The sequence below is a fragment of the Aulonocara sp. 'chitande type north' Nkhata Bay genome, linkage group LG20 (assembly GCF_057382095.1).
Source record: "Aulonocara sp. 'chitande type north' Nkhata Bay isolate Kocher_YH1m ecotype deep benthic linkage group LG20, A_spYH_male_GT1.1, whole genome shotgun sequence".
NCBI classification, from domain to species: domain Eukaryota; kingdom Metazoa; phylum Chordata; class Actinopteri; order Cichliformes; family Cichlidae; genus Aulonocara; species Aulonocara sp. 'chitande type north' Nkhata Bay.
The window spans coordinates 25276783-25303540 of NC_141363.1; the positions used below are offsets into that span (position 1 = coordinate 25276783).

At 38.8% G+C, this 26758-nt stretch overlaps 1 protein-coding gene across 1 annotated transcript; it reads left to right on the top strand.

Annotated features, from left to right (window-relative positions):
- The first annotated feature begins 1255 nt into the window (after positions 1–1255).
- On the top strand, positions 1256–25667 carry LOC147305702 (uncharacterized). Its single transcript, XM_086277762.1, has 11 exons — positions 1256–1533; positions 5311–5372; positions 7926–8150; positions 8815–8937; positions 14499–14555; positions 14908–15009; positions 17867–17881; positions 19745–19837; positions 21084–21156; positions 21403–21498; positions 23640–25667. Exons 1-11 carry the CDS (start codon positions 1401–1403, stop codon positions 23810–23812), a joined length of 1152 nt encoding a protein of 383 aa, XP_086133888.1. The 5' UTR covers positions 1256–1400; the 3' UTR covers positions 23813–25667.
- Positions 25668–26758: the final 1091 nt, after the last annotated feature.

Sequence of the window (26758 nt, forward strand, 5' to 3'; positions counted from 1 at the left end):
GCTTTGAACGGGTTTCCATTCAATTTAGAAATGAGTGATTTGTATTTCATGTTTTAGGCTGCTGCCCTAAGAAGACAATATTGTAATTACAATAAGCTTCTTATACGCTGATACAATTATTGAGGTGAGGAGTTTATTCTGTTGCGTGAAAGTGGGACCTTATGCTCTTTCAATTTAGAAAACAACACAAGTTTGATGAGGATAAAGAAATTTGATCCCAGAGCATATGCCACGTCTTTGGGGAATTATTTTATGCCAACAGAGAACAGCTGGCGATACATTTATCACCTTGCTACTGTCTGGGATTATGTGGTCAACATAGCAGTAGTGTAAGAAGTACACAAATCCTTCACGTGCGTAAAGTACTACAAATGCAAAATGCACAGTTTCAAGTAAAAGTCCTGCACTGGAGATAGTATGAGTATGGCCCTTTTGACTTATATCTTCATGCTTTTCATTATTAGATAGCAAATGAAGTATATTACTTCTTTTATTGTGAGATTATTAATGACGAAACAAAGAAAAAATAAATTCTGCAGCACAAACAATCTCTTTAAAACGTCTCTTATCCCAGCATTCTTGAACATATCATGGATTTCCAACTTTTTGGACCTTGTGAGCTAGTTAAATGAAACATCCCGGATAGTTTCTACTACTAAACACTCACAAACAACTGAAAAGCATTAAGGGTCCTGAAGCAGACACTTATTGTGAAAGGTCACAATCTATTTTTGAGGATGTGTTATAAGATTGTTACCTTACACTACACATATGAGACTTTAAATCAACATATTGTTGATTCAGTGTACAGATTTGACTGTTTTTTTTAAAGCATCGCGATAATTCTTTCTTTCTCTCCAATCTGCACGTCATGGAAATAATCGTTGCAGTCCTCACAGGCAGTCCTGCATGTCGTGCAGATGCAGCAGGGAGTCACTGCTTAAACATATCTGCATCAGTAACGGCACTCTAAAGTTACCATAACAGTGGAAAGGGACTATTTTTGCATTAAATACTTTAACTTTTAAAACGTCTATCCGCCTAATTACAGTCCCATACACTGGCTTTTCAGCACAGTAATTGTACTAGTCATGAAGTATCTTAGAGCCCAGTATTAGTTATTTCACTCCAACAGTGGGAGCTGAATGTTTCCTTTTCACCGCTGGCACAGAAAACGCGGAGGACGAAAATGAAGACGTGTGTCTTTAAAGGGTTAACGGGGGGAGGAGGCGCAGCAGCGGTCAGCTCGCCTGGGTGGAGTGAACTTTAGATATGTAGTACAACAAATTAGCCAGGAGGAGAGCGGTGTGGCAGAGTGAAAACCCCCTAAAAGACTAGATTACTCGCTTAAGAAAAAACCCATCCTGGCCGGTAAGAGACGCTCCAAACACTGAGCTGAGATGAGTGATGTGAGCGAAGAGTCGCTGCTGGATTATTTCTACTCGGCCGGGGGCGACTCAGGCAGAGTCAAAAATGCAGATATACTGAGGACATTTAAGCCTTTTATTGGGCACAGTGACTTGCAGTTACGTGGTAAGTAACCAGAGGTTGTATCGTGGATTTAACTCCGTGGAAATATTAGGCGGAAAAAAAACCGGGCAGATGAAATGAGATGAGGTCGTGCTGCATCATTAGAGCGGGATGGCAAAATACCAACTGACCTCGTGTTAGTATGACAGTCCTCATAGTAAGACTAACATTTATCTTTTGGTTTGTTTGTGTTTTAAACACGCAACATCCCCTTTGTCTGCTTTAACAAACGGCTTTGGGGTCGTTTTCATTGTTTTCAGTTGGAAAGGAGACATCTGGTTTACATTAAAAAGCCCCTCCAATGAGTTTCAGCAGGAATTGTGTCATTTCCTCCCTCGGGCACGTTTCTAACTCAAACAGAGGACCCGAGCCACCCCATCAACAAAACATGTCACTATGCAGTGTCACAAGAAGGCCCCGTGGCTCCTCCTCAGAAATGAAAACGACCAGTGGTTATAACTAATTATTACTTGGCTTTTATGCACCATTTGAGCCCAGGATCAGTGTATTTGCCATAGAGACTTTTTCTCCTGTTCTTCTCCACCCACCCACCTACTACAGATGCTTATGCAATCATGTCCTGAGTCACTGCTGACACCACGATTCTTCTGTTATTGGGTTTCTGCAGAAAAAAAAGTGTTTGGGAGTAAAGTTGTGTAACTCTATGTACTCATAGATATGCTTAGCTAAAACAACATTCTAACATTCTGACAAATAACCTCACTTTCATAGAAGATATCGGAACTATAGAGAGAAAGGGTAACATTTTAGCTACAAATTATTTGAAAAAGTTACACCTTTAAGCATTAAAATATACCGTATGCCTTTGGCAGACAGAAGGTTTGCTTTGACTGCCTTATTTGGTCTGGTGATAGCCTATATATAAAGATGGACATAACCAGCATGAAGTCATCCACTGTGTAGTGCAATCGTGTTATGAAGCCTCAAACCCTTTATTATACTTATTTTTTCCATGTCCTTAAGTGCACTTGCTGCCAGATGAGCCACCTCCTACTGACCATTAAAAATCTGTTTCTGCATTGGCTTCCCTTTGTAGACCCTGTATCCATATCCATGTTTTGTAGACTGTGGGTTATGACTATAATCGGTCCATAATTTAATTGGTATATTTATTGACTGGATGAACTAACTATTTTTATCAGCCATGGGTTACCTTCAACCAATGACATCAATGACCCATAGAGAATGAAGACGTAGTTGGAGCAGTTTTGAAAGGGTTGACTACACTCAGCATAGCTACATAGGTAATTATCAATTGATAATTACCTACGTAAAAACAATTTTACATAGAAGCACATTCATAAGCAGTCACTTTCAAAACCTTACAGGTTTTAAGCTTCGTGTTCGTTGACACGCCCAAAATACCCATAGCTTTGAACTTATTGGCCAGCAGTTCCTTACAATGGCTTGATTAACATGCTGCCATAGACTGTGTGGTAGCACTGGGCAGAGACAGATAATTAACAGTCAACTCTAGCAGAAGGAAAAGAAAATGGAAAGATGGATTTTCATTCTTTTCTTCAGGTTTCTTATTGTTAGAATCATATGGCTGCATTATAGAAGATTTCACTCTCTGTACAGTGGAGTCCTTGGGTCCTGCACAACTCTGTTGCTTGTGAAGCTCGCACACAAGAATTTCACTCACATGTGCTGTACCAATGTACCTGCACATGTGATGTGACAATAAAAGTGATTTGATTTGATTTGGTCATGAAGAGGAAAATTAGCTATAAATAACAATACCACTTTTGTTCAAGACTGTAAACATGTTTATTTCAGCAGTAAATTGTGGCATTTTAACATATGGGTCTCTGGAGAATGGCTTGCTAAAGCGGCCTCTGGAAGATCTCTTGGCAAATATGATTGGCTTAATTATTTTTAGACTGCACACAAAAGTCACAGACAAAAGAAACAGAACTCTATGTAGGTGTGACTAACTGAAATACATACCAGCAGGTATTTAAAGCAGAAGCAACATCTCATACCGTTTTTGTGTATTGTGCAAACAGATAAAGCAAAGATTTAACAGCTCAGGGAGTTATGAACTAAACAATAACAGGCGTCTGTGTCATAGAGTGGCAGCACCCGAACTAAACGTGCACATCAAACTGGTTTGGTGACAGAAACACAGTTAAAGGTGTCACTTGAAACCACTTGAAGTTAGTGGTTATATCAGACCACATGAAGCTGCAGCACGGTGTATCAACTTAATAGCACGTTAAGGTTTATGAATACATTTTCTCTTTTCTCTAACAGGAGGATTATTTGTTTTTATTTTATCTTTTCAAAAGCTGTGCAGCACATCTCTTTTGTGTAGGTGTGCCTGCTAAACTAACAGCTGCGAGTAAGAGCACGTCTCACGAAGGCAAACAATGAGCTTGTAATGCTGTATCTAGTCCCTGTTCAGCAGTGATTTTACTTTTGTGACTGCCTGGAAATGCAAACATATTTTAACCTTCTCAAATGATTATCCAGAGTGACCTTGTATTGCAGTTGCCAGCATGCACTGTCCAGATGCTGCATCAGCACTGCAGTTGTTGACAGAGGTTTAGAGAGCTGCTTTGATGCTCTGCCATCTGACATCGCTGTCCAATTAGAAAAGTGCTTCCCACACATTTAAAGTCTGTCGTGGCATGCGGTTGCAGCTTTTCCTCGTGTAATTGTGGCGATAGTGTTTTAATCATAATTAAGTCCACATGCATGACTGGATGTAGACCTCTAATGGGGGCGTTTTTGTGCGTTTTTTTTAAATCAGACAACAAATCTGGGGCAGCTGGTAAAAGTGTAGCAGTGTTTGAGGGGAGGGGGGTACATGAAAGTGAGTTTGTGCGTGGGTTGCTTGTTTTTTTGCAGACCTCTGGCTAACAAGTAACTAGCACATACACGATATTACCCACTGTGCCATGCAAGGAATTCTTTTGTTTAGGCAGATGTAAGTGGCCACTTCCTTTGGATTTCCTGTTGTTGCGAATGCGAACTTTGCAACTGTCTCCCTACAAATGTTCTTTCCGTCCACATGAGGAAAAGGAAACGCTCCAATTGTCCCGAGCCGCATACTCACATAAACACCTTGGCGTGAATGGAATACCTACGTCTGGAAAGGTTTATGTTTGCGAAGCCGTCCTGGCTGCCTGATGATTAGTGTTAGCTTTTAATCACACTTTCTGCACAAGCCTGATATCTGCTCACTGGTGTAAACAAAGGGCAGGAAGCTTTATCTGATCAGCTCGTCACTTTGTTTGGTTCTCACAGGAAAGATTCACTGTAGGTTTTCAAGTGACTCGAGTTTTTAGCCTAAGGGATAAGTTAAATTCTGTTTACATATTTGGCTGGAGGGGAACGTATTTTCTCTTTCTTTAAACTGAAGATTGTAAAACATCTGCTCTGCCAGTAGTGTTCTCATCCAAACCTCATTTGTCTTGTTACTTCAGATAAAGTAACAGAACCCAACAGCTTTACCGGCAGACTCACAAACAACACATCTAGTATAAACACTAGAAATATATTCAGCTCCGTTATTGTGCTGTTTAATAAATATTATCTATTGTGCATCTTTGGGTATCTTAAGGTCTATGTACGCAAAACACATTCTTCTTATTGTCTTACGTCCAGCATCCACATCACTATAACAGTGTTTTGTGTCCTTTTTTCCATCCTTATTTGACTTTTTGAGTATTGGAAGCACTCATGTTTTAAAAAAAACATTAGAAACTATATTTAGTTTCCTGTTTTTGAACTCAAATATTTTTTCTTTTGCAGCCAAATACCGAGAGGAATTCAAGCTAATCATTGACCGAATCGCTGTGGTGAAGTCTGAGAATGTAAGTAAACTACTCAAATATTTTTACCTTTTCTGGGAAAAGTTATTCTCTCATTGATTTTCCAGTCATACGTCTTACACAGAGGCCATGCTGTGAAAGGCTCAGCGGAACCATCGTGACTGAACAAGGGGTTGTCCAATCTGTTCAATCTTTGTGTTTTGTAGAACCGTTTGTACCCACTGGTTTCCCCCAGGGGACACAGCTGCAGTTTGTGTTTCTAGACACTATTTCCATGAAGCGTTCTCATATGTAGACTAAAAATTCCTGCAAGAATAAACAGAGTAAACTCATCTGAGTTATAGATTTGATGTTTCTTTCTTGAAGAAACAGTTTGAAATGAACAGCACGCTTATCTGTGTGATAAATGTGAGGATACAGAGGGAGGTCTGGAGACTTAGCTCGCTGATCACTCTTTAAAAAGAAACACCTATCAGCAGCTTTAAAGTTCAGTAAATGACAAAATATCAAACCTGTGTAAATGTGCAAAAGAAGACGTTTAAAAACAAATTTTGGTGCTCTAACAGTTTCTTTTGGCAAATGCAGATACAAAATGCTAATCCCTGTAAACCAGCAATGTGTCGTTTTTACATTTATGTTTATCAGATTTAAACAGACTAGATGTAAAAGGTTATTTAATGGCTTACTGTGGAGTTTCATGCCTTTTGATGGAGCACGGTTGTAATTTTTTGTAAAGAAACTAATTTAGTCCTGGGTTTAACTTTGTACTTAAAGCTGCACTAGATCTAATCTAGATGAGCCCTCCTCCTGCAGCTCCCCCAGTCTGTTCTAAACTACACAAATATTTATAGTACAGTACTGACCGGATCTGTTCTGAAAAAACAAAAAACAACAATCCAAAAAACGGTTTGACCAAAATCTTCACAACAGTTAAACTTTATAAATCCTGAAAATTGGAAGAAGTGCTGGCATGTTACATCCTCTCAGATCACTTGAATCACAGCATGCTAAGAGACAGGCATGTGTCTCATAACTCCTGGTCCTATACATAACAGCCTCTGTGGGCCCCCTTCTTTTCTTGATCCATATTTCTCACACGTCTTCTGATATATTTTTTTAAACAAAGAATAAGCCAACAACTATGCACAACAATGTGTAGTGGTCCTAAAGATAGCCAGTAATCAAATGTTTGTTTATTTATTTAAAATTTTTTATAATATGTCTATAAATCTATATCATTCAGTCCTCATTTCTCACTGTAGTATAAAATCACTAATTGTTAAATGAGTTTTGCTTTGAGAGGTCAAAAGGTGACCACCTAGGCCACCGTGATTGTAAATAATGTGCATATATATATTTTTTTTTCATATTTTGGATGGACAGAAACATTATGTGCATATTTTGATAATATCTTTAGAATTTAAAGTAATGAAGGAATGAATGAACTGTAAAGCACAAATTGCAGTACCTTGATAAAGTATTAATAATAATAGTAGGTTGAAATGCAAAGTTAGGTTTATGATTTCCTGTTTGTGCTCCTTTTATGTTAATTAAGTACCCAGCAAATATTTTTTAATTAATTCAGAAGCATTGTCATCGTGACATTTTAAAATCCTGTTTCATCAGCCTGGCTGGTTTCCTCAGGCCTTCTTTACCTCACAGCACAGCTGTTAAAAACAATGGGTCCAACACACGATAAAGGCTAATGCTGCCTTATGTTAGCACTGCTAAGCTTTCTGTTGCTATTGCTAATTGCTATCGATATATGAGTAACTTTTAGTTGCCACTGAAAAAGCATATTTTGTGTCAACATCATTTGTTGATGGACTTGTTGCTCTTTCTGAAATTAAGTGCCATGCATTTCATGATGGTAATTTGTGCTGGTGATTTTACCACTACAATGGCCTGCTAAGAAATTATTATGGACTTTTCGTCTAATGATGCCAGCTGTAGATAGATGTGAGAGTACTATTGATTTTCCCATCAGAATCTTGGCATCATATACTTTACTAACCTACATAATATATGATCCAATCTGCAGACTTTACAGTGCTTACATTCATGTAACCTGGACAAAGTTTTTTTTAGTTGATGCTACAAAAAATTCTTTAATATTCCAACAAGATTTATTTAAATAGTAAGGCTGTAGCTAAGGATTGTTGTAAATTAATCTGCTTCAGCAGTAAACGGTGTCTGGGGTTAGTATCTTTAAGTGTTTATCTTCTAGCTGCCTAACTGTCCAAAATCCAATGATTTTCAATACTGACAGAGAACAGCAGCAAATCCTCACACTGAGGAATTAGATTAGATCAGTTAATCAAGCAGCTGAATGATCACCTCAGCTGTAATTCAAAGAAGCTAACTCAGCTTTTGAGGTTTAATAATTGGGTTCAAAGGGCATTAAAGATGTGAGGTCCAGCAAAATGATTAAAGACGTACTGATGAGTGTGATTAACGCACAAATTACTTTAATGTATCTAATGGTTCTTAGTTAGAAGCTACAGCAAGTGCTTCTAAAATTCACCTGACTGTGTGGTAGTACTGTTTCCTGCTTTATTTAACATGGATGTTGTACCGTTTCAATGTCTTTTACAGGGTGAGAAATATCTTATCCTCAAGAAGAAATACAGGAACTTGGTGCAAGAGCGAGAGGCCAAGCATCTTAGGCCAGATGGAGACCGACAGAGACATCTGAGTCCAGCGAGAACAACAACAACCTCAGTGCAGTGGGAAGTGACAGATGCCCCGACATCTACTCATCATGAGAAGGAGGAACAAGATGTGCCAATGTCATGTGGAGAGGCTGACGCCACAGCAGAGGTGAATTTGAAATCAGCTCACTATTCTTTACTCATTGTGAAAGCCAGAAAAACTGTGGGACAGACAGGGTGTGGTTAAGCTACAACACTGGGTGCTAAAGTGTAAATCGCCAAATTTATTTCTCGCCTCAGTACTCTGTGGCTACTCTTTATGTTAGTGACACACTTTTCTAAACAAGGGCGTTGCTGTTCGAATGCTTCGGGTTTTTTCGCCCCTCTAATCTTAGCAAGTGTCAGCATTTACTGACAGAGCCGCTGTGTGAGAGAATAAAAAGCTGTTTTGTTTTGGCAAATCTAAGAATAAGCAATGTCCAAGGCCTTCTGTCTTTGCATAAAGGGCATCGTTGTTTAATACATACAACCAACTGTCAACAAACATTATACTCCGTAACCTCATAGTCATCATCCAACCATATTGTTCATGCAATAAAATTACATTTATGCTATGCTGCTTTTAGTATTTTCACACATGATTAGTCTGAGCAGGTACTGAAGTAAACATTATCTGCCCACACCAGATGGTGAAGGACGCTAAAAAGCAAGCAAAATGCTCATTCTGGCTGTTAACCAACACTCGACACAGCTGAATGTTTGGCCTGTAAACACTCAGCTCACAAATTAGGATCACACAAAGTTTATCAGACACTGTATCTGTGCTCCTGTAGGACCAGCGAAAAGGTGCAGACCCTGTGCACCACTCTCCACGGCCACCTCCTGCCATCCAGATCCATGAAGCCCCAGAGCAAAGCAACGCAGAGGATGAGCTGGACAGAGATTCTGGGTCAAAGGTGACAGTTTGTTTAACTTAGAGGCAGTGTTTATTCTGGTATTTCCTGGCACAGAATAGTACCATCGGTGCCTTTCACACACCTGCAAAATGCAAACCCACTCACTAGCAGAGAAGTGTGTGCTGGATGGTCACGTTTCCAGGAAAACTGAGATGCAGTGTAAAAAGAAAGTAAAAATAAATGCCAGAAACTCATTTTAAAAAGCTGGACATGTTTACAAGTCTGCATTTCTTTTAAAAAAAACACCTTGTATGATCGCTTCAGTTGTAATATCAAAAAGTTGCCCGTTTATGGTTAATATTGAACCTGTGCTATGTAAACAACACATGCAGGAATCCAGCCTGTAAGAGAATTGCTGGCAGTGAAGAATTCAAAATAGAAAATGAAAAGATTATTTTGTGATCATTTGAATTTTATAACAAGAATTTTAATCCAGGTAGAAACCAGAGTCTTTAATTCTGTGAAAAAGAGTTTAGACTGGCACCAATACTGCTGGAGAGGCTTATGTCTGTGCATTAGTTGTTATAGACAGTTTTAGGTATCTGGTTAATTGGAAACCCTTTGTATCTGAAGATCTTAAAATAAATGTAACGTCCATTTGATAAAAGCTGCAGGCCTTTCAGAAGGACATTCACTGCAGGTTCATTCTCAACATTTAGCGTCTTTCACTGTACTTTGTCAGAGGAAGGGAAAGACTTCAGGGGAAATGGGAAACACTGACTCCTTTCACCCACCAGGTGGTGCCAAATAAATTAACTAGATTTGTAACCACATGTTAAATGTGAGAGGGAGGAGGACCAGTCGGGGGAGAATCTGCATTTAAACTAAGCCCTCTTATCATGGTAAGCAGCAACATGTTGAAGATCATTAGACATGGGGATTCATCCCAGGGACTTTCCTCGATGACCTGCACGACACGTAGATGAAATGTGTTGATGTGCGAGTGTGTTAATGTAGGACTTGAAGCAGATTAGGTGTGTTTATTTAAGGTGTCTTGATGCATGCTCAATCATCCAGGTAATCCAGGTAAGGAAATCCTAGAAAGTTGATGCTGGACGCTCCGTCTAGACAAACAGAATGAGCCTTATGGTGTTTATTTATGGTGGTAGCCACTACAACCTTTGATATAAGTACACCTTTTAAAGTGTTGACAGTTGTTTCATGTTACAGAGACCATCTGCCAACTATGATATTTGGTTCTTGGATTAGAAAAGAAAAAGCTATTTAGATTATCACAGTTCCCAGAAGTATTTGGGAGGAAACCATCATCACTTTGTTGTCTTATCCACTAAAAGAATTAACAACATGGTGTTGCGCCACAAAGTTGCTGGGTGTAAAGTTGATGTCCAATCTGATTTTCTTCCCACAGACATTGCCCAAATGTCTGTGCTACCTTATAATCTTCTCAGACCTGTCGAAATTTGGCCCGCTTCTCGAGAAGCGCTAAGGCAGGAGTGGCTCCACATCAAGAGGTTTTAGTGTGTCATGTGGTTCTCCATAGGGCAGATCTGCTAAACTCATGTTGGTCACAACGGATTACAACTAGAGCACAACTGAAAAAGGTGATTTATCAGTGCTGGCATGTGCGTTGGAGAGTTAAATAAAAATAAATTGATAAAGTTATTTAGAAATGGTACTTTCCATTAGTTTATTCTTCAGAGAGTGGCGAAAATGTTAGTCACACTATGAATGGTATGGTCATTGTACGACAATGATCCAGACTGACATACCTGTAAACTCATATTCACAAATTGCACTGCAGCCCTGAGCTTTTCTAGATGCCACCTGACTGAGGTATGCAAATGTTGAAGCAGTCACATTTGATATTAGCTTCTCTTTAACCCATCAGATCTCCGGTGCAAAATCTGTGAGATGCCAAGTTGCTGGTAATAATGTGTCAATGCACCTCCCTCATCTAAACTTAAAGGAGTATTTTTTAGTAGTGCAAATGTGTGTGAAGACATTCCCTGCTGTGTGGTTCATGTGAGAAAGAACAGCTGTGGAAAATGTTGATTCTCCAGAAATAGTCAAAATTGAATGTGAAACAGCTTACATCTATCAGAACAATTGGCACAAACGTTTGGATAGAAATTAATAAAATATAATTTCTAAAAAGAAATATACATTTTTAGATTTAGACATGAATGTAGTCTTGAAATCATTCTCGATTCTTATGTTCAGCACTGTAAACCTGAACAAATTAGAACTTGTATAGTTGTAAGTCTTTTTAAGTTTATGAACTTAAAAGTTGAAGCTTATCAGAACATTATGAGAACAACAATATTTTGACTACATTTGATATGCATATTCTGACAAAAGTTTTAAAAAAGTCATAATAATTAAATTCAGAAATATTTAGTAAGTAGAACTTAATCAGTGATCAATTTGCTTTGATCAATGGGCCTTGATCAGTAGTTGTTGATCAATGGTCATGAGAATTTGCATATTAATGATGAAGGAACTGACTCACAGCCCATTGTTTCTTTCAATGGTGCTAGGTGCTAGTTTCAGTCAAGTTTTAGTTTTTGTGTAATGTGCTGTTTATAAGATTGGGGAAACCTGCAGTCAGCTGAGACTGAAGAAGTCATTTTGATGAGTGACGAAATGTTTCTCACACCAAAAACGCTACGTCCAGATAAACAGAATCAACCTTTTGGGAACTAGAACTTAAAGTTTTCATTTATGTCTCCCATGTGAATAAGTTGACAAAACTTAAAAGGAAGCACAACAGAGTCACTTTTTAGGTTTACCAAAACTCTGTTTGAACTCCTTTGAAGGTTGGACCTCTGAGTACACATGCATTGGGGGGGGGGGGGGGAGTGCAATACAGGAGAACTACTTAGTTTAAAATTAATTGAACTATGAAGAAGTGATAGTTGTGGCTCTTCTCCATACAGTGCTATTTGTTCAAGTTCCTCCATACTAGTGTAAGAGATACCTGTATGGAGGTATCTTGGAGTATCCAAGAGATGCCCCAAATTTTGCCTGCCAGCATGTATGCTGCAGTGAGAACACATTTAGTGGTGTGGCTAGCATATTTAGTTTGTAGAAATATTAGACATTGTTGAAAAAGAAAAAAAAAACAATAATTCTCACTTTCAAAAGGCTGAGGTTCAGCAACATCTTCCTCTCAAAAAGCTCAGCCATTTCCACATGGTCATATCGCTAAAGGTTAATTTGTCTTTTTTTTTTTTTTTTAAACAGCTCACATCACTTACCTAACAAATACTCCTGCCCTTTTTTATCAGTTCTGAAATCTTTATGAGCTTCATCCCCTTAAATTTGAAAGACTTTGTCGTAATGTCTGTATACAATAGCAGTTTGTCTCAGCTGCCGTAGCAAACTCAGTCAGCTAAATTAGTGAAGTGGCTAGGTTAGCTTATTAGCTGTTAGCTAGCTGCCACTACAAAGAATAGATTTGCTGACATTTCACTAAAATGCTTTAGAAAAGAGAGAAATCTAAAGAAAATTCAAGTACGTACTGTGATACAAACAATGCTGTTAAAGGTCAACAGTGACTAATACAGAGCCACTTACAGCCAGTGTTTCTTGCTTTTCAATGAGTCTTCCAATCAAACAACTGCAGACAAGTGGATGGACCCCTATACTTGACAGGAAATGACCTCACTAGTGAAGTCTATTTTAGAAAATAAAAATCTAAGTAAAAAGGTCTGTTGACTGTTTTTAAAGCTTGCAGATAAATGCCTCAATAAATTCATTATTTTTAAGTCAAATTGTTTTTGTTTTTTTTTTACATATTATAAAATTTCTATGAAATATTTAAAGAAAGAAATAAAAGCAAAAAAAAGATAAATATTGTTAAACTTTGTGTATAATGTTAGTGCAACAACCTGTGAGCAACCGATAAAAGGACATTCTAAATCAATCTCAATCAACCCAGCTGATATACCGACTAAACATGTATGTTTGGGATCAAATTAACCCCAGGAGTAAGATGTCTGCCATATAATTTAAATAATTTAGTAAAATTAAATTATATTTTTTTAAGTAGCAGGTATCTAATATCCAAAATAGTTGAAGTTGATTCAAAATAATAAGTTGAATTAACTCAAATAAAAGAAAGTGTTAGATGAATTAAGCTTTTTTGAGGTACTCGAACTAATGTAAAAATATGTTTACATTACTTAGTTTATTTAAGTACTTTCAACGTTTGGGTTTACAGTGAGATTATAAAAGTTGATGAGCTTTAAAAGCCTTGCAAGCCTGTTCATCCATCCATCCATTCATCTGGCTGGTGTAGTAGCTTTGCCATGATTGGTTCCTCACCCTGTTTTTAAGCGAAAGCCCGGACACTCTTTGAAGGAAGCTCATTTTTTCTGCTTGCATATTATTTGGGTCACTACCCTCAGCTTGTGGCAATAGGTGAGGGTAAGAATGCAGACTGGCTGGTAAATTAGCAGCTTTGCTTTCACACTCCAGCTAATTTTGCTAATCAGTTGGCTTTTTCCTCTTACTCCCATGATGAGGTTAACATTTGTGGAGGCACATTTGTTTTAAGTGAAATATCTTTACTCAACTATGTGAAGATATTTATGTAACAATAACTTCAGGAATTCTTTGAAGAATACTGATATGCTAAGATGGAGAACTAACAATTACCTGCTAAACATCCCACTGTAACCATGTAATAATGGGAAGTTTTAGCTCAAAGCATTTCTGTCTTTAAGTACATCCTCAGTGTCTGTTGACTCAGTGGCCTGTTTAACTGTGGCACTTCAATAAATATTTAGATTTTGGACAAATGGTCACTTTTAGGACCGCTTGAGAATAATTTTAAAGGCGAGGTGAAAATTCAAACAAAAACCATCATTTTGACAGTGAAAATAATGCTTATACGCCTTAAAACAGTGCTGAAATGGTCTTTGCTAAAATTGAGATTCTTTCATCCTCTTCTGTCTTTCCCTTGAATACATACCCAACAATGGTATTTTGTTTTCTCTGTCTGTTATTACTGGTCGCCAGCAAAAATAGCTAAAAACGCATGTGTGCCAGAGTGGAGTAGGCTGGATAAATATCATCCCTCCACTTTTCGTGTTCGGCAGAGTGACATGTGCAGTTTGTGCCACAGACATGAAAGGGCCGAGTGTTCTAACATGATGTCTCTGTGTGAGCTGAGAACAATTTGCAATTCTCTCACACATAAATCAACCACTATGACACTTTTATACACCGCTTTCATTATTTAAGAAGTTCTCTTCTTGACCTCTTTACACTAATATGGTGACAAAAACATATGGCCTGACTGCAGGCGAGTTGTTTTTTGGGTTAATTGTTAATTGGATTGTTATTCATTACCCCTTATGTGTGAATGCGTCACCTCTGTCTCGCTGTCTCATTACCTATCTATCTGTCTCACACCCTTTGGTCACATCTCGCCGGCTGGAAAACATCACAGCAGTGTGACCAGTGTGTGAAAAAGTGTGTGTCCTGTGATCTCAAATCATGTTGTGGGAGTGTTATGACTGAAACAGTAGTTAACTTTTATCAGAGCTCAGCTTTTTGTCACCTCTGAGTAACACTCTTCTGACTTTGTGTTTCAGTCTGAGTCGGAGCAAGACGAGGAGGGTACAGGCAGTGTGGGCTCTGCTTCTGTCGCTGTAAGTGCTTCTAGCTCTTTTTTCTATTGCTTTATTATTGATGAAGAGATATAAGTGAACCATTTCAGGAGTAGAGCCGCTGAAGTTTCCTTTTTGTCTCATTAACATGTGTCAATCATGGATTTGGCCTTGTAAATACACATTCACTCTCCCTGTGGTTTCACTAAACAAACAGCAGACGTTAAAATCCAAACCGTTGAAACCAGCTTCATCATGGGCGTCTCCCACAATGTGTCAGCTGGCTGTGACTAGTAGCATGTAGGAAATGGATTAGAGGTTTGTGGCCTCAGCACTATCAAAAGAGCCCATAACAGGATGTGTGTGTGTGTTTGTGTGTGTGTGTGTGTCCTAGCTGGATCCTTTAGAGAAGGAGTGGATCTATTCTGCTGCCGGTGCTCGAGTCCCTGACCTCTCTCAGCTGCTCAGACAGGACCGCGCACTGGCAAACAAGAAGGTAGTGCTGCCCTCTGCCTCAGTGCTTAAAGGATAAATCCAGTTTAGTACTATTATCACTGGATTTGATGGGGCAAAAAACACAAACAGCCAAACAATCAGAAAGTTTCACTTTAAACACATAACTCCTTTTCCAGACTTATTTAGAAAAGGAAAAAATGGTAAAACTATTATTGAAAACTGTTTTGGAATTGGGTAACGCTGGCGAAGGACAGATATAATATAACAAAGTGGGCACAAGGTAAATTTTAATGAGGCCTCGCTAGACTGTCAACTTGTTAAGAAGGTATTCCATGAAGAAACCCATGAAAAAAAGGTCTCTGATAAGTTAAGAATACTTCTTACAATCAAAAGTATAAACAAAGATACGAATGTTAATTAACCTGCTAAATTACGACAGGTGAAGTAATAAAATGTATCTTCTCACAATGCAACATGGAAAGAAGATCAGTTTTACATGGAAATCTTGGAATATGGTGGTAATTGCCAAACAACTAACCATTGATACAAACCAAGTGCACCACGAAGGTATGATGCATCCCATCACACCCTAAAAACGTGACAGATTATGGTAGAAATTCTGTATTATGTAATCTTTTACATATATATTTAGTGTCGACATTTGTCAAAAAGGGTACAAGAGATGTAATAAACTTAAATGATTTGTTCTTACTGAAGCAGATAACACCGATTACTCATTATTAAACTATAATTAAAATAAATATTAGGCTTAGCGGTGGGTCAGTGAACACCCGTTGATCTGAAAAAATTTATATTTCATTACAGTTTTGCTGAGGTTGCTGGCTGTTGCTAGGTAAAATCAGTTGCAAAGAGGTATGCGGTGCTGCAAAGTTGTGCTTTTGAAAAAGTGCAGCAGGGCAGAATTTCTACTCTGAAGGGACAATTCAGTTGGTAGTTGTTGGGCTTATGCAAAGAAGACAGACTTTAGTGGTACTTAAAGAGTCTCCTGACATAGCAACACAATCCACACCCTGACGACCTGATTCATGTTCCAACTAACGGTTGGTCATCACAGTGCAAGAGCTTTAGAGGAAATTTGTCTCCCCTTTGGTACTTACACAGTAACTTGTAACTTACTTTACACAGTCTATTTATTTATTTATTATGTTTACTGAAACAATTAGTCACACAGCATTAATACAGACAACAGCATCAGGGGTTTTTAAAAAGCTATTCTTGGTCTCGTCTTTTTAATCTTCACAGTCCACACCTGCTGGAAAATTACAGCAGTGAGCAAAAGGGGCTTTAAAACGCTGCTGGTTCTGTAGTTCCAGGAAGTACTTGAGTAAGGATAAAATCTGATTGCTTCCTTGCTTGTGTTTCTGTCCATGTCAGAATTCAATGGTTATTCTAGTATTAAAGACATAAATAAATGATGACTGAAAAAAAGATGAGTAAACAAAAAGAAAACATATCTAACCGTTTCAAATGGCTGGAATAATAATTAATATTTGTTTTCACTAATACTTGTGTTCTTGTTCTATTTTTGGTGGGGTGGTGATACCAGGATTTCACTTCAGTGAGTATTTGATACCCTATACGTAGCATGTTGCAGTATTATATCTACTTTGTGTTCATTGTTGTTTATCGTTCAATGACTATTTCTGACCTGTTGCTTCTCGCGTTCTCTTTTTGACACACGATGGCCCCTGGCTGTGACCGTGCCCACCTTTTCCAGGGTGTAAGTTTCACACATCATACTTCCATCTGCATCCTGTAGAAATTCGAAGTTCATTTCCAATGCCCTTTGGGAAAATTCTCAATGCATCTGCAATGACTTGTACTCAGATTTGTCTTTCGCTTTCGTAACGTTTACAAGCTCATCCTGCTGCAATTTTTTCCCCTTAATAGTATTCTGAGAACTCTGTGTTAAAACATCCAGATCACGCATTTCAAAGGTCCACTATCAAAAGGATTATGAAAGATAGCTTTTTAGCTCCTGTGCCCCCCTGACAACCCAAATCCTTTTATTTGTCTCCCTGTGCGCTTAAGAGATTTTGAGCTCCTGTTTGTTGTCCCTCCCCTGTGTCACAGTTCTCACACCGTCCTGTGGCCATGGCAGACCACCTTCTAAGAGTAGCCTTAAGCCTTTGCCATCTCTACCCGGACAAGATAGCACGGCCGCCATTGAAGTTTAGGGAGATGGGGAGGGAGTGGGGGATTAAGGAGAGTCTTAATGCCCCACAAAGAGTTCACCCACTTAAAGATAATCTGAAAGTAATAGAGGAGGCTGGGATTAATTGTAGAACAATGCTGGTTGTGTCCCTGGGAAGGTGCTAATTCCCCCTCAGGCCTCTTTGATGTTCCTCTTTAGCCTTCAGCCTTTCCCTGCTCTGCAGTGGTAGAAGCATTTCCAGAGATAATGCACAGTGATACCGACAATCAAAAAGTCACACGACTGCTGGCGTCTTTAACACTGGGAATTATTATATTTGATCTTTTGCTGGCTTGATTTTACTTAACAGAGGTTTAGCTGAGTGTACCACATAGCAAGCTGCAAATCACACGTTTGAGCAGCACTGAAGGGATTACCCTTCAGTGTTGGGAGGACTTAAGTGTTTCCTGTTCTGACAAAATGTTTGTGAGGATAAGGTGGATTTATAGATATGCTCTTCAAACAGTGACCTAAAAGTGAAGGCTTAACACAGGTCATCTCACCTGAATGCAGCACTTCTCACCCCAGAGTCTAATGGCCTTTCTCTCTTCCTGTTCTCCTCATTACGTGGGCCTCCGTTTCTGCCGTGATGGACTTCCCCTGCCACACAGTTTGTAAGTACATCATTAGCCCATCACTCCTCTCTCTTCCTCCACATCCAGGGAAGTGTCAGGCACACAAGGCCTTTGTGTCCCCTGTCGATGTCCTCTTTAGCCACCACTTCCCTCACTGGAGAGCACGTGGTGGGGACAGAGCCATCCCTGAGTGAGCAGACAGGTGGGGGGTTACCTCAGTGTGCAGGAACAGAAACGAGAGGTGCAGGAGGGAAAGACGCAGCATCCTGTTCAGCCTCGTCCATCACTCCTGCCCACTGAGAAACCCGCTGAGCCGCCTGTCAAAGAGCCCCTTGGCCAATCTGTCTTAAGCTGTGACAGGGGACAGACAAAAGAGATGGAGATACTCCAGCCAGACAGCATCTATCACAATCTGTCTCGCAGACGAGCGACGCAGAGAGATGGAGCTACATATGGCTTCCTCTTTGCCTTCAGTGGATAAGATAGATTTTTCTGTTGCCAGCTGTTGAACCAACTTGTTTTGCTATGAGCATTAGGAGTTCTGGACAAAATTTTAAGCACTGGTAGTGTCAGTTTCTCTTGATATTTAAGTCACAGGTTGACCATCCAATCCTCTGAGAAACTTTATCTGGTCCCAACATTTCTAAACATCTACTACATTAAAAAAAGGTGTTGACAGCATTAATAAGACCGTTTTTTACTAGTCTCGTGGGTACAGAAGATTCTGTTTCCCATACAGATTGGTGGAAATGACACAAGTTACACAATACGCATATTAATGCTGACAAATTTGACTGATATAAAATTTTTGAAATATTTAGTGTGAAAATGAACATAATATGAGGATTTATTACTAATGGGGTATGACAGAAAAAAGGACAAAATGCTAATATATCCACTTAATTTGTCCAAAAGATTGAATTTTTATACATATTACACATAAAGGTATATATATTATACACATTTTTAAACAGCTGCAAGTTTTTTAAAGATCTGAGGCATTCAAAGACTGTCAAGTATTTATTTTAAAGAAAACAGAGATATTTAGCTTTGTAACGGAAGTGTACTGGTAGTTGTAATGGTAATTTATATAATGCAGTGTGCTTCTAATTTGAGAGAAAGAAAAAAATCATTGCTGATTTTTCACAGCCACACGTTTTTATCAAATAGCGTCAGTATTTTTTATGTTATGTTGTAGCAGTGAATAGTAGTAGTGAGATCGTTCGACCAGTTAAACTCATAAAATCATCACGATAAAAGAGTTTTTTTCATTTTATTTGATCCCCTGTGAAGCTGTTCAGTTAACCGAAGTAAAGAGGTTACAGGGTTTTCATCTGTCCGCAGTTAACATGTAATTCTGAAATGGTTACTGTTTGATTTGCTCTGTTAAGGGTCAAACTGCTGAAGGGATGGATGTGGTTACTTAGCTGACATCTGCACCTACGCTGCTTTCACCTGTTGATAGCCCATAATTATGCAGCTTAAAGTGTAGGAAAAACAGAGGAGATCACAGTTCTAGTCAGACAGGTGGATATGATTTGCATGTGCTGCGTGTACACATGCGTATTATTTTCACACCTATGAACATATTTTTGCTTGAGGACCTCTCCGTGTATCTCTCAGACTTCTATCATGGGAGCTCTTGTTTTCCTCCTTGACGTGTGCTGACAGTAGTGCGGTGATGTCTGGGTGGGTCTCCCCTCTGCGGGTCACACTAACATCATCAATCTTCCCCCTGGTGACAGGCGGCTGGGCCCCCCAACTGTGGGCACAGGGCTGTGTTGTTTTGTAATTAGGCTTCGTTAGATGGCAGGAAACCATCCCTCCATCTTACCATCTCTCCACAGCCCTCCCCCGTGCACAGCTGGCCCTCTGAACTCAGATAGCCAATAAGAAGCCCAGCTCACTGTGGACCACTTGTAATAATGCCAAATATTATCTGATCATATTTTTAGGACTAACAAATGTTTCCCTATTCCAAACAGACAGCTCTGCACTGGGCTGCCAAACATGGCAATGAGGAAATGGCCACACTCGTGGTTAATGCCGGTGGCGATGTCAACATTAAATCAGTGAGTGCATTTTTTTTCCCCTTAACTTTAGACAATAAGTTTAAAAGGGCACTCTTAACGATTTCATGCTTCACATTATGTATTTAAGTTCTAAAAAATGTATCCAAATAAAAAGAATCCCTACATATTCTAACATTCACTTCCCAGTATCCATGTCTTATACTATCCACTAATGTAGAAGTCCTATTTATATTTAACATTATCCAAGTCACAGTTGGAGCACTCGTATGCACAGAAAAGCATGAAACCCTGTCATTTGATTCATCGGTCCAAAACATTTAAGTACTATATTAGTATATACATACTTCTTTGATGATAATGTAAAAGGTAGAAGACGTATTATGGGAGACTAATGCAGATCTACAAGTATAAATGCAAGCAACAATATTGCCCAGAGAACTATAAATTGCACTTTAATGAATGGCTGTTTGGCTAGTTTAGCCTGAATGCTTAAAAGTTCAGGCTCTAGGCTTACCACCAGAGACAAAGAATAAATTACAGCTGTTTTTATAAGCAGTGTCTCCATCGTGGGTGAACTGAAACCACAGCAGTGCCCTTGTAAATTTTATTTCAGTTATGCTTTAGTGTAAAATCGCAGTCATTGTTTTCTTCATGGCGTTCTTCTTTCTTGCAGCACGTGAGTAACCAGGCTTTTCCCAGGCACGGATGGGTAATGTACAGTAAATGATTTGTCTTGAAAGAACAACCGCCTCGCTGCTGGCCTCTTCTGCTGTGATGTAATGCTCCTAAAAGATCTCTGTGAAGATCCAGCTGTACAAATGTATTACAGGAGCACGTGTTGCGGGGCTGCTGCGGGTCTACTCCGCTAATAAATCATGTCATGTCATTTTAATTGTTTCCCAAAACAGTGCGTCAATGTGCCAGCATGCACAACTCTACAACTATGCAATTTTCAGAGAATTACATGCAATTATGTTTTTATCATTATCTGGTGTTTCCATAACCTTTGCTAATTTGTATATTCTTTTCCATGCTGTTTTCATTGGCTGTCCTTGGGCCTGGGAAACTCTAGGGGGTAGGTACTTTCAGCAACCTTCCAGCACTTTGCCAAAGTTATTCCCCTCAACTCCACACAAAGTCAAAATGTAAACTCGAAACTCTTTTTATGTGTCGGTTGAGTGACTGTTTTTGGCGTGTTTGCATACCAAGCGGCCTCACCAAGAAATTACCTTCAGAATACACATGTACTTGCATGTTTTCATTTTGTTTTACACTTATTTTTGCTCTGCAGGGATACACACCTTTACACATCGCAGCGTTACATGGACATCGGCACATTCTTGACCTGCTCGTAGGGACATACGGTAAAAAGTGGTTTTGTTTAACCTACTGGTGCCACAAAAAATGCTTTGCAAGTTTTCGCCACTGAAAAAGAATCTTGCAAGTAATTTAAAGAGTAACAGCTGGTTACCTCATGTAGGTAGATTTGTTTACCTTTAGATTATGTGTCATTCCTTAAAGCTTTTGGTGTAAGATGTCAGTGAAGTATCTGCTTAGGCTTATCTGCTGCTTAGTCTCTGCTTTCAGTCATTTATTTTTTGTCTTACCAGGGGCTAAAGAAAACTTGCGGGACTACAGTGGTCATCTTGCCTGCCATTATCTTAACATCAAAGAAGCAGAAGGTCCAGATGAAGACTGTGAGCTACGTGAGTGAATGATTCTTCTAGTTTTGCTGCTAAAACTATTTGATGACCTTCCCTGCTGTGGTTTTGTATTTTGTTTAAATTCTTTATTTGGAATTAGCTCCTTTGAAAATAGGATTAATACACTTCAGGCTCATCCACACAAATGTGCATGGGGTGAAAAAGATATAGGGGAATATGTGTGTTATTCTCAGTCTTATGTTTTTCTTTTCAGACACTGGTGATCAAGTAAAACGGAACAATACAAACAGTGTAATGCATGAGAATTAAATCCCCCGTCCACTCGGTGCTATTTTGCCAACTGTGTCATCTAACTTCAACATTTTAATATAAAATCAACAATATCAGCTGCACAAAATAGAATCAATAATAATAAATAGATATTCAGCCTCATTACATTCCTACATATCAGACTTGCCTGAGATATGTAGTCTGCTTAGATGTTTTCTGCTTTGTGCAGAGCAACAACTGCAGTGCGTCGGCCCTCTAATACCCACATCTGTAAACAGGGAATGCCAGTCAGGTTGGGGTTGATCGTTTCACACAGCAGTGTGTGTCTGTATCAGCCCATCACAGCAGCTTTACCATTACAAACAGTGATCATAATTTCTTCAGAGACACCCTGCATAGCAAGAGTTTGCCGCTGCAGGATGCTGCAGGATGCATGTTAAAAATCAAGGTGGGGGATGAATTCTTTAAAATATCCTTTTAAAGAAACTTTCCTGTTCACAATAGGAGTGTTTCAAAAAAATATCTACATCCAGAAGAAAACACAAAAAGCAACAGGTGGTGATATAACTCTAGAAGTATAGAAGTGTCGGCCAATCAGCAGCCTAGGAGGGATAGTTATTAGACAAACAAACACGGCACATGGCAGTACAAAGGAAAATCTGAAAATACAGCCGTATATGCTGACGTCCATGTTCTTTTCTTACAGCAATACACACTGAACGCATGAAGTAAAACAAATTAGTTCACACATTTGACACTTAACTCCTCGTCCACACATAAGCAGTTTTTTAAACATTTGGTTTTGAAAAGGAATCCTTGGTTTATCACAAGTCACTGGGACTGTGTTTGATTTAAGCAGCTCTAACCACACTTTAAGTTGAAATAAATAAATAAATAATAAATAAGTAAAAATATTTTTTTAGGAATAGCTCAACATTTTGGAAAACATAGAAATTATGTAAGCCTGCCTATCTAAATACTTGCATATCACTTTTCTTTAATAATATTTATATATTTTTACTATATTCGAATTTATTCTACTAACTGTAGTAACACAACCGGTTTCATTTCTTTTAAATAACAATTGATGTAACTGCATATTTATGGACACTGACACTAATAGAAACTATGAATCCCCTGTCACTCCTCTGTGACATTCAGTAACCCCATCCTGAGTCATTTTCCTTTTGCCAAAAGGAAAAACAACACTTGCTCCTCATCCAGGCTTGTAGTGCAGCTACACTGAAGACAGTATTCAATACAGAGGAAGTGATCAGGTTTTATTGATTAGTAAATCTGTGATGTTTTGGACTCAAAAACGTACCTAACCGTCTAACCCCCTGCAAGCAATGTGCACTGAAGGATGAAGGATTAAATAAGGAATTTCTGGACAGCGGAACTTAAACTTGGACCCAAATTCAAATTTGAAAAGGCTGTTGGAAGACATCCATAGAAATATGCAGATTTACTTTATCCGCTTCTGTTTTTGAACAGAGGAATGTCACTCTGTCTGCACACCAACTGTGAAGTAGACAGTTACTGTAGTTTTGCATAACTATCTGGTGTAGGAGGGAACAGCAGTGTTCTGTGTTTATGATAAGCTAAGCTACACCACATTGGTGTTTATTTCCTGATCTAAACTCGACAAGACAGAGGAGAGGACTGTTTTCCCAAATGTTGAAGTTTTTTTTTATGCCATGTCCCGTCCTGAAACACCTCTCTACAGTTTGTGCCCATTAATGGCAATAAAAAAAAGGATTTGATTGACTCAGAAATCATCAAACCTTGGTTTCACTACAAAGTTTCACCTGCATTGTTACTATGTATCAGCTACTATTAGTGTAACATCGGACACTGTATAGAACACTGTGGTTCTTTCACTCATTAATGAATTTTGTTTCTTATGCTTTCAGAGTTTCAAGTAACTCAGGCCAGGGAGCGGAACAAGAACAGGAAGTTGGCATCGTTGTTTCACTCCAAGAAGAAGTGGGGGTCAGCAGAGGAGCTGGCTCCGATAGAGGAGGAGAGGACAGCGTCACATCAGCTCGCACTTCCTGCTTTTAGACCCAGAAAATTCTCCCGCTGAGGGAAAACAAACTCCAGGGTCAACCCTGTTCTGACGCTGTTCCCACACTCACTCTGTCACTCACTTTGCCCTTTCAGGCATTCATATTTACACACATGTACCAAGTATTAATGTGTATATTTATTATATGTACACACACACACACACACACACACACACACACACACACACACTTACAGATCCAATCAAATGTTTGCCACCTAAACAAAATTAGAGAAACCAGGTATACTTGTTCATGCATATAATCCATATTTTTCCTCACAGCTTGTTTAAATATTTTTTTGAATTTTTAATTTTGTTGATCAATGTTCTTCAGTGTTACTTAAAGTGACACATGCCTTACAAGTTTTCCTTAAGCTGATGGTCAAGCTAGTGATTTTCTCTATTTTTCTTGTTTTATTGTTTACAAATTCAATGAAAAGACCAAAAATGATAACGTCTTAGTCTCCCTCTCTATACTTGTTCAGCCTTTCAGTGGTTTTCAGATCTCTAACTTTTAAAAAATTGCTCAAGAATGCACATTTTTAAGAGTGACCACCGAATCAAAACTTTGTATTATTGGAGAGTATTTTTAGTCGTACATCGGCTGGCTTAGTAAGAATTTAGGGATTAAAATAAACTACAGTTTTAACGATAAATAATACACCACACTGATCTGTAGTTGGTAGGTTTTTAAGCAACGGCTGAGCATTCTGGCACAGAAAAAAAAAGTCTGACTTTAAGTTGAGCGATAATACTTCTCATTTCCATATATACAAATAAAAGTTACCAGACTTGGCCCTTAAAAGGATCATTTAATGTCTTTTGTATGTTTCGGTCCTTTAAATGCACCATAACTTAAGCTGAACATTGCAGTTAAACTGATTTCCTTCAGTCCTTGACAGCAGCTAACGTTAATTATGTGGTAAAAGTATTATTTAAAACTTAACACTCTTAAGGGAATGTACAGAACAGTGCCTCACTGCAAATATAATTCACAAAAACACTAAATTTAGCATTTAACCATTTCATTTCACTCTGCTTCTTTAAAAAAAACTTTGCTCATTGCCCTCCTTTCAACAAAAATAAAATACTAAACCTTCCCTCTTTTTCTCGCGCTCCTCCTCCTCCACCAGCTCACACTCAAATACAGAGTCTATAACACGACTTTATAAATGAGCAGCTGGAAAATTCACCCAGTAATGAGATAATGCAATCAAAACAAGGATAAATATTTGTTGTGTCTAAGCTGTCTAAAGCAGGTTTCTTACAAATGACTTTTCAGACAGCACTGAAGATTAGTTTCTTGAGTAAATGAATAAGCATTTGCCTGTTTGCATAATATTTGGCAGCTGTGCTTCTAATTTGTAGTAACTGGGCTAAACATACAAAACTATTATTTTTTTCTTTTTAGATCTTGAGATTTAGTGCAAAGCAGTATTAGCATTTTTGCAAGCCTATATCTCTGCTGTGCCCCTGCTGGTTACTCTCAGGTTAGAATAACTGTGTATCTGACGTGAGGCAGTTTTTCTTAGTTTGGTGGTAAAATAACTCTGAGCACAGATGAAGTGACTCTGTTACTCGATGAAGGATTGTTAGGGAAACAAAAAGTGGTGTTTGCTGATTGTACTTGATTTGCTCACCAGCTGTTTATCAAAATGCCTGGTAACTTTTTTTTTTAAATGCGTTGTTACATTGTGTTCTAAAGATTTTGCCAGCTGCTTTTAATGCTTTAAAAGTGACATATTCATTACTTTTATGTTGTTGGCAAAGATTCTCATTTTGTGTCATTTATTTTTAATCTAATTCTAGCCTCAGTTACATTTTTGCACATTATTTATATAATGAAGATATTTTGTAATTAAACTGCCTTTTATATGAAGGTGCGTGTCTTTGAATTTTCTTCCATCAACATTGTTGAGCGTCTACTTATTTGCGACATTGAAATCGACTTGGCCGTTCACACCGCGGCTTCCCTGGCTTGTAATATTGCTTTTTCTCTTTCTATACAATAACCCCGGTTTTTCTTTAAGCTGCCTTTGATCTTACTTCAACTTACATGACTTGGTGGGCTACAGATGGAGTAAATATGGGCCCTGCTAACTCGCCATACGGCTTTAGACCTTAATACCTGATTAGCTGAAAAGGGCAGCACTTGCTTTTGGTTCTTGGATATCAGACAACACAGAGGGGAACAGAGGCAAGTGTTTTTGTGCTTCATTTTTGAAGCGGGGATGTTGCGGGGGGGATAAGAGGGAGTTTCTGTAATAGATACTTATCTTACTGCCCTCAAGCCCCTCAAACAAAGTCCCCCTCTGAAGAGATTATAACCCAGGGAGGGCACATTAACTTTAATCCGATGCTTTGAGGCCTCGCACCCCCATACCTCCCTCTGCCCCACTTATTTCAACCCTCCTGTTGTCGGGGGGCTACCTTGTATCTGGTGCATGTATGAGTAAGGCCTGTGGCTACACACGAGGGTTGTGTTTGTGCGCATGTATGTGTGTGAGTCAGGGGGTGGAGCGACTGTTTCAATAGCACGCTGACTCTAATGAAAAGCATTGAGGGGTGCATACTGCTGTGTAACTGATTCCTCTCTCTGAAGAGATTAGGCGCTACATTGTTGGTTCGGTTGCTCATTTCCATGAGAGCGCAGCCTCCCACCAGCGGCTGCTTGGCTTTGTTATTTTGAGTTGAAAAACACAGAGCCCAATGTCTTTGGCTTCCTTGTTACCATTGTTTCACAAATAGGCCAAAATGTAGATGTCACGTCACAGATGCCCAATAACCTCATTAGCTGCTCTCTGTTTGACCATAGAAAGAAAATAATAGATGTGTGAACTTCAGTTTGCTCAACTGGAGAGAATTTCTGCATAGCTCTGAGGTAACAATACTGTTGAAACTTTTGTTACGCAGTAAATAAAGGAGAACATTGTGTGCATGCAGTCCATCTTGGCCACTGTTGCA

Excerpts from the sequence above, each read along its gene's own strand:
- LOC147305702 (XM_086277762.1), top strand. The coding sequence starts at position 1,401 with ATGAGTGATGTGAGCGAAGAGTCGCTGCTGGATTATTTCTACTCGGCC. Across the intron at positions 5,373-7,925 it reads CTGTGGTGAAGTCTGAGAAT|GGTGAGAAATATCTTATCCT; the intron begins GTAAGTAAACTA and ends TGTCTTTTACAG. Across the intron at positions 21,157-21,402 it reads CCTGCTCGTAGGGACATACG|GGGCTAAAGAAAACTTGCGG; the intron begins GTAAAAAGTGGT and ends TTGTCTTACCAG.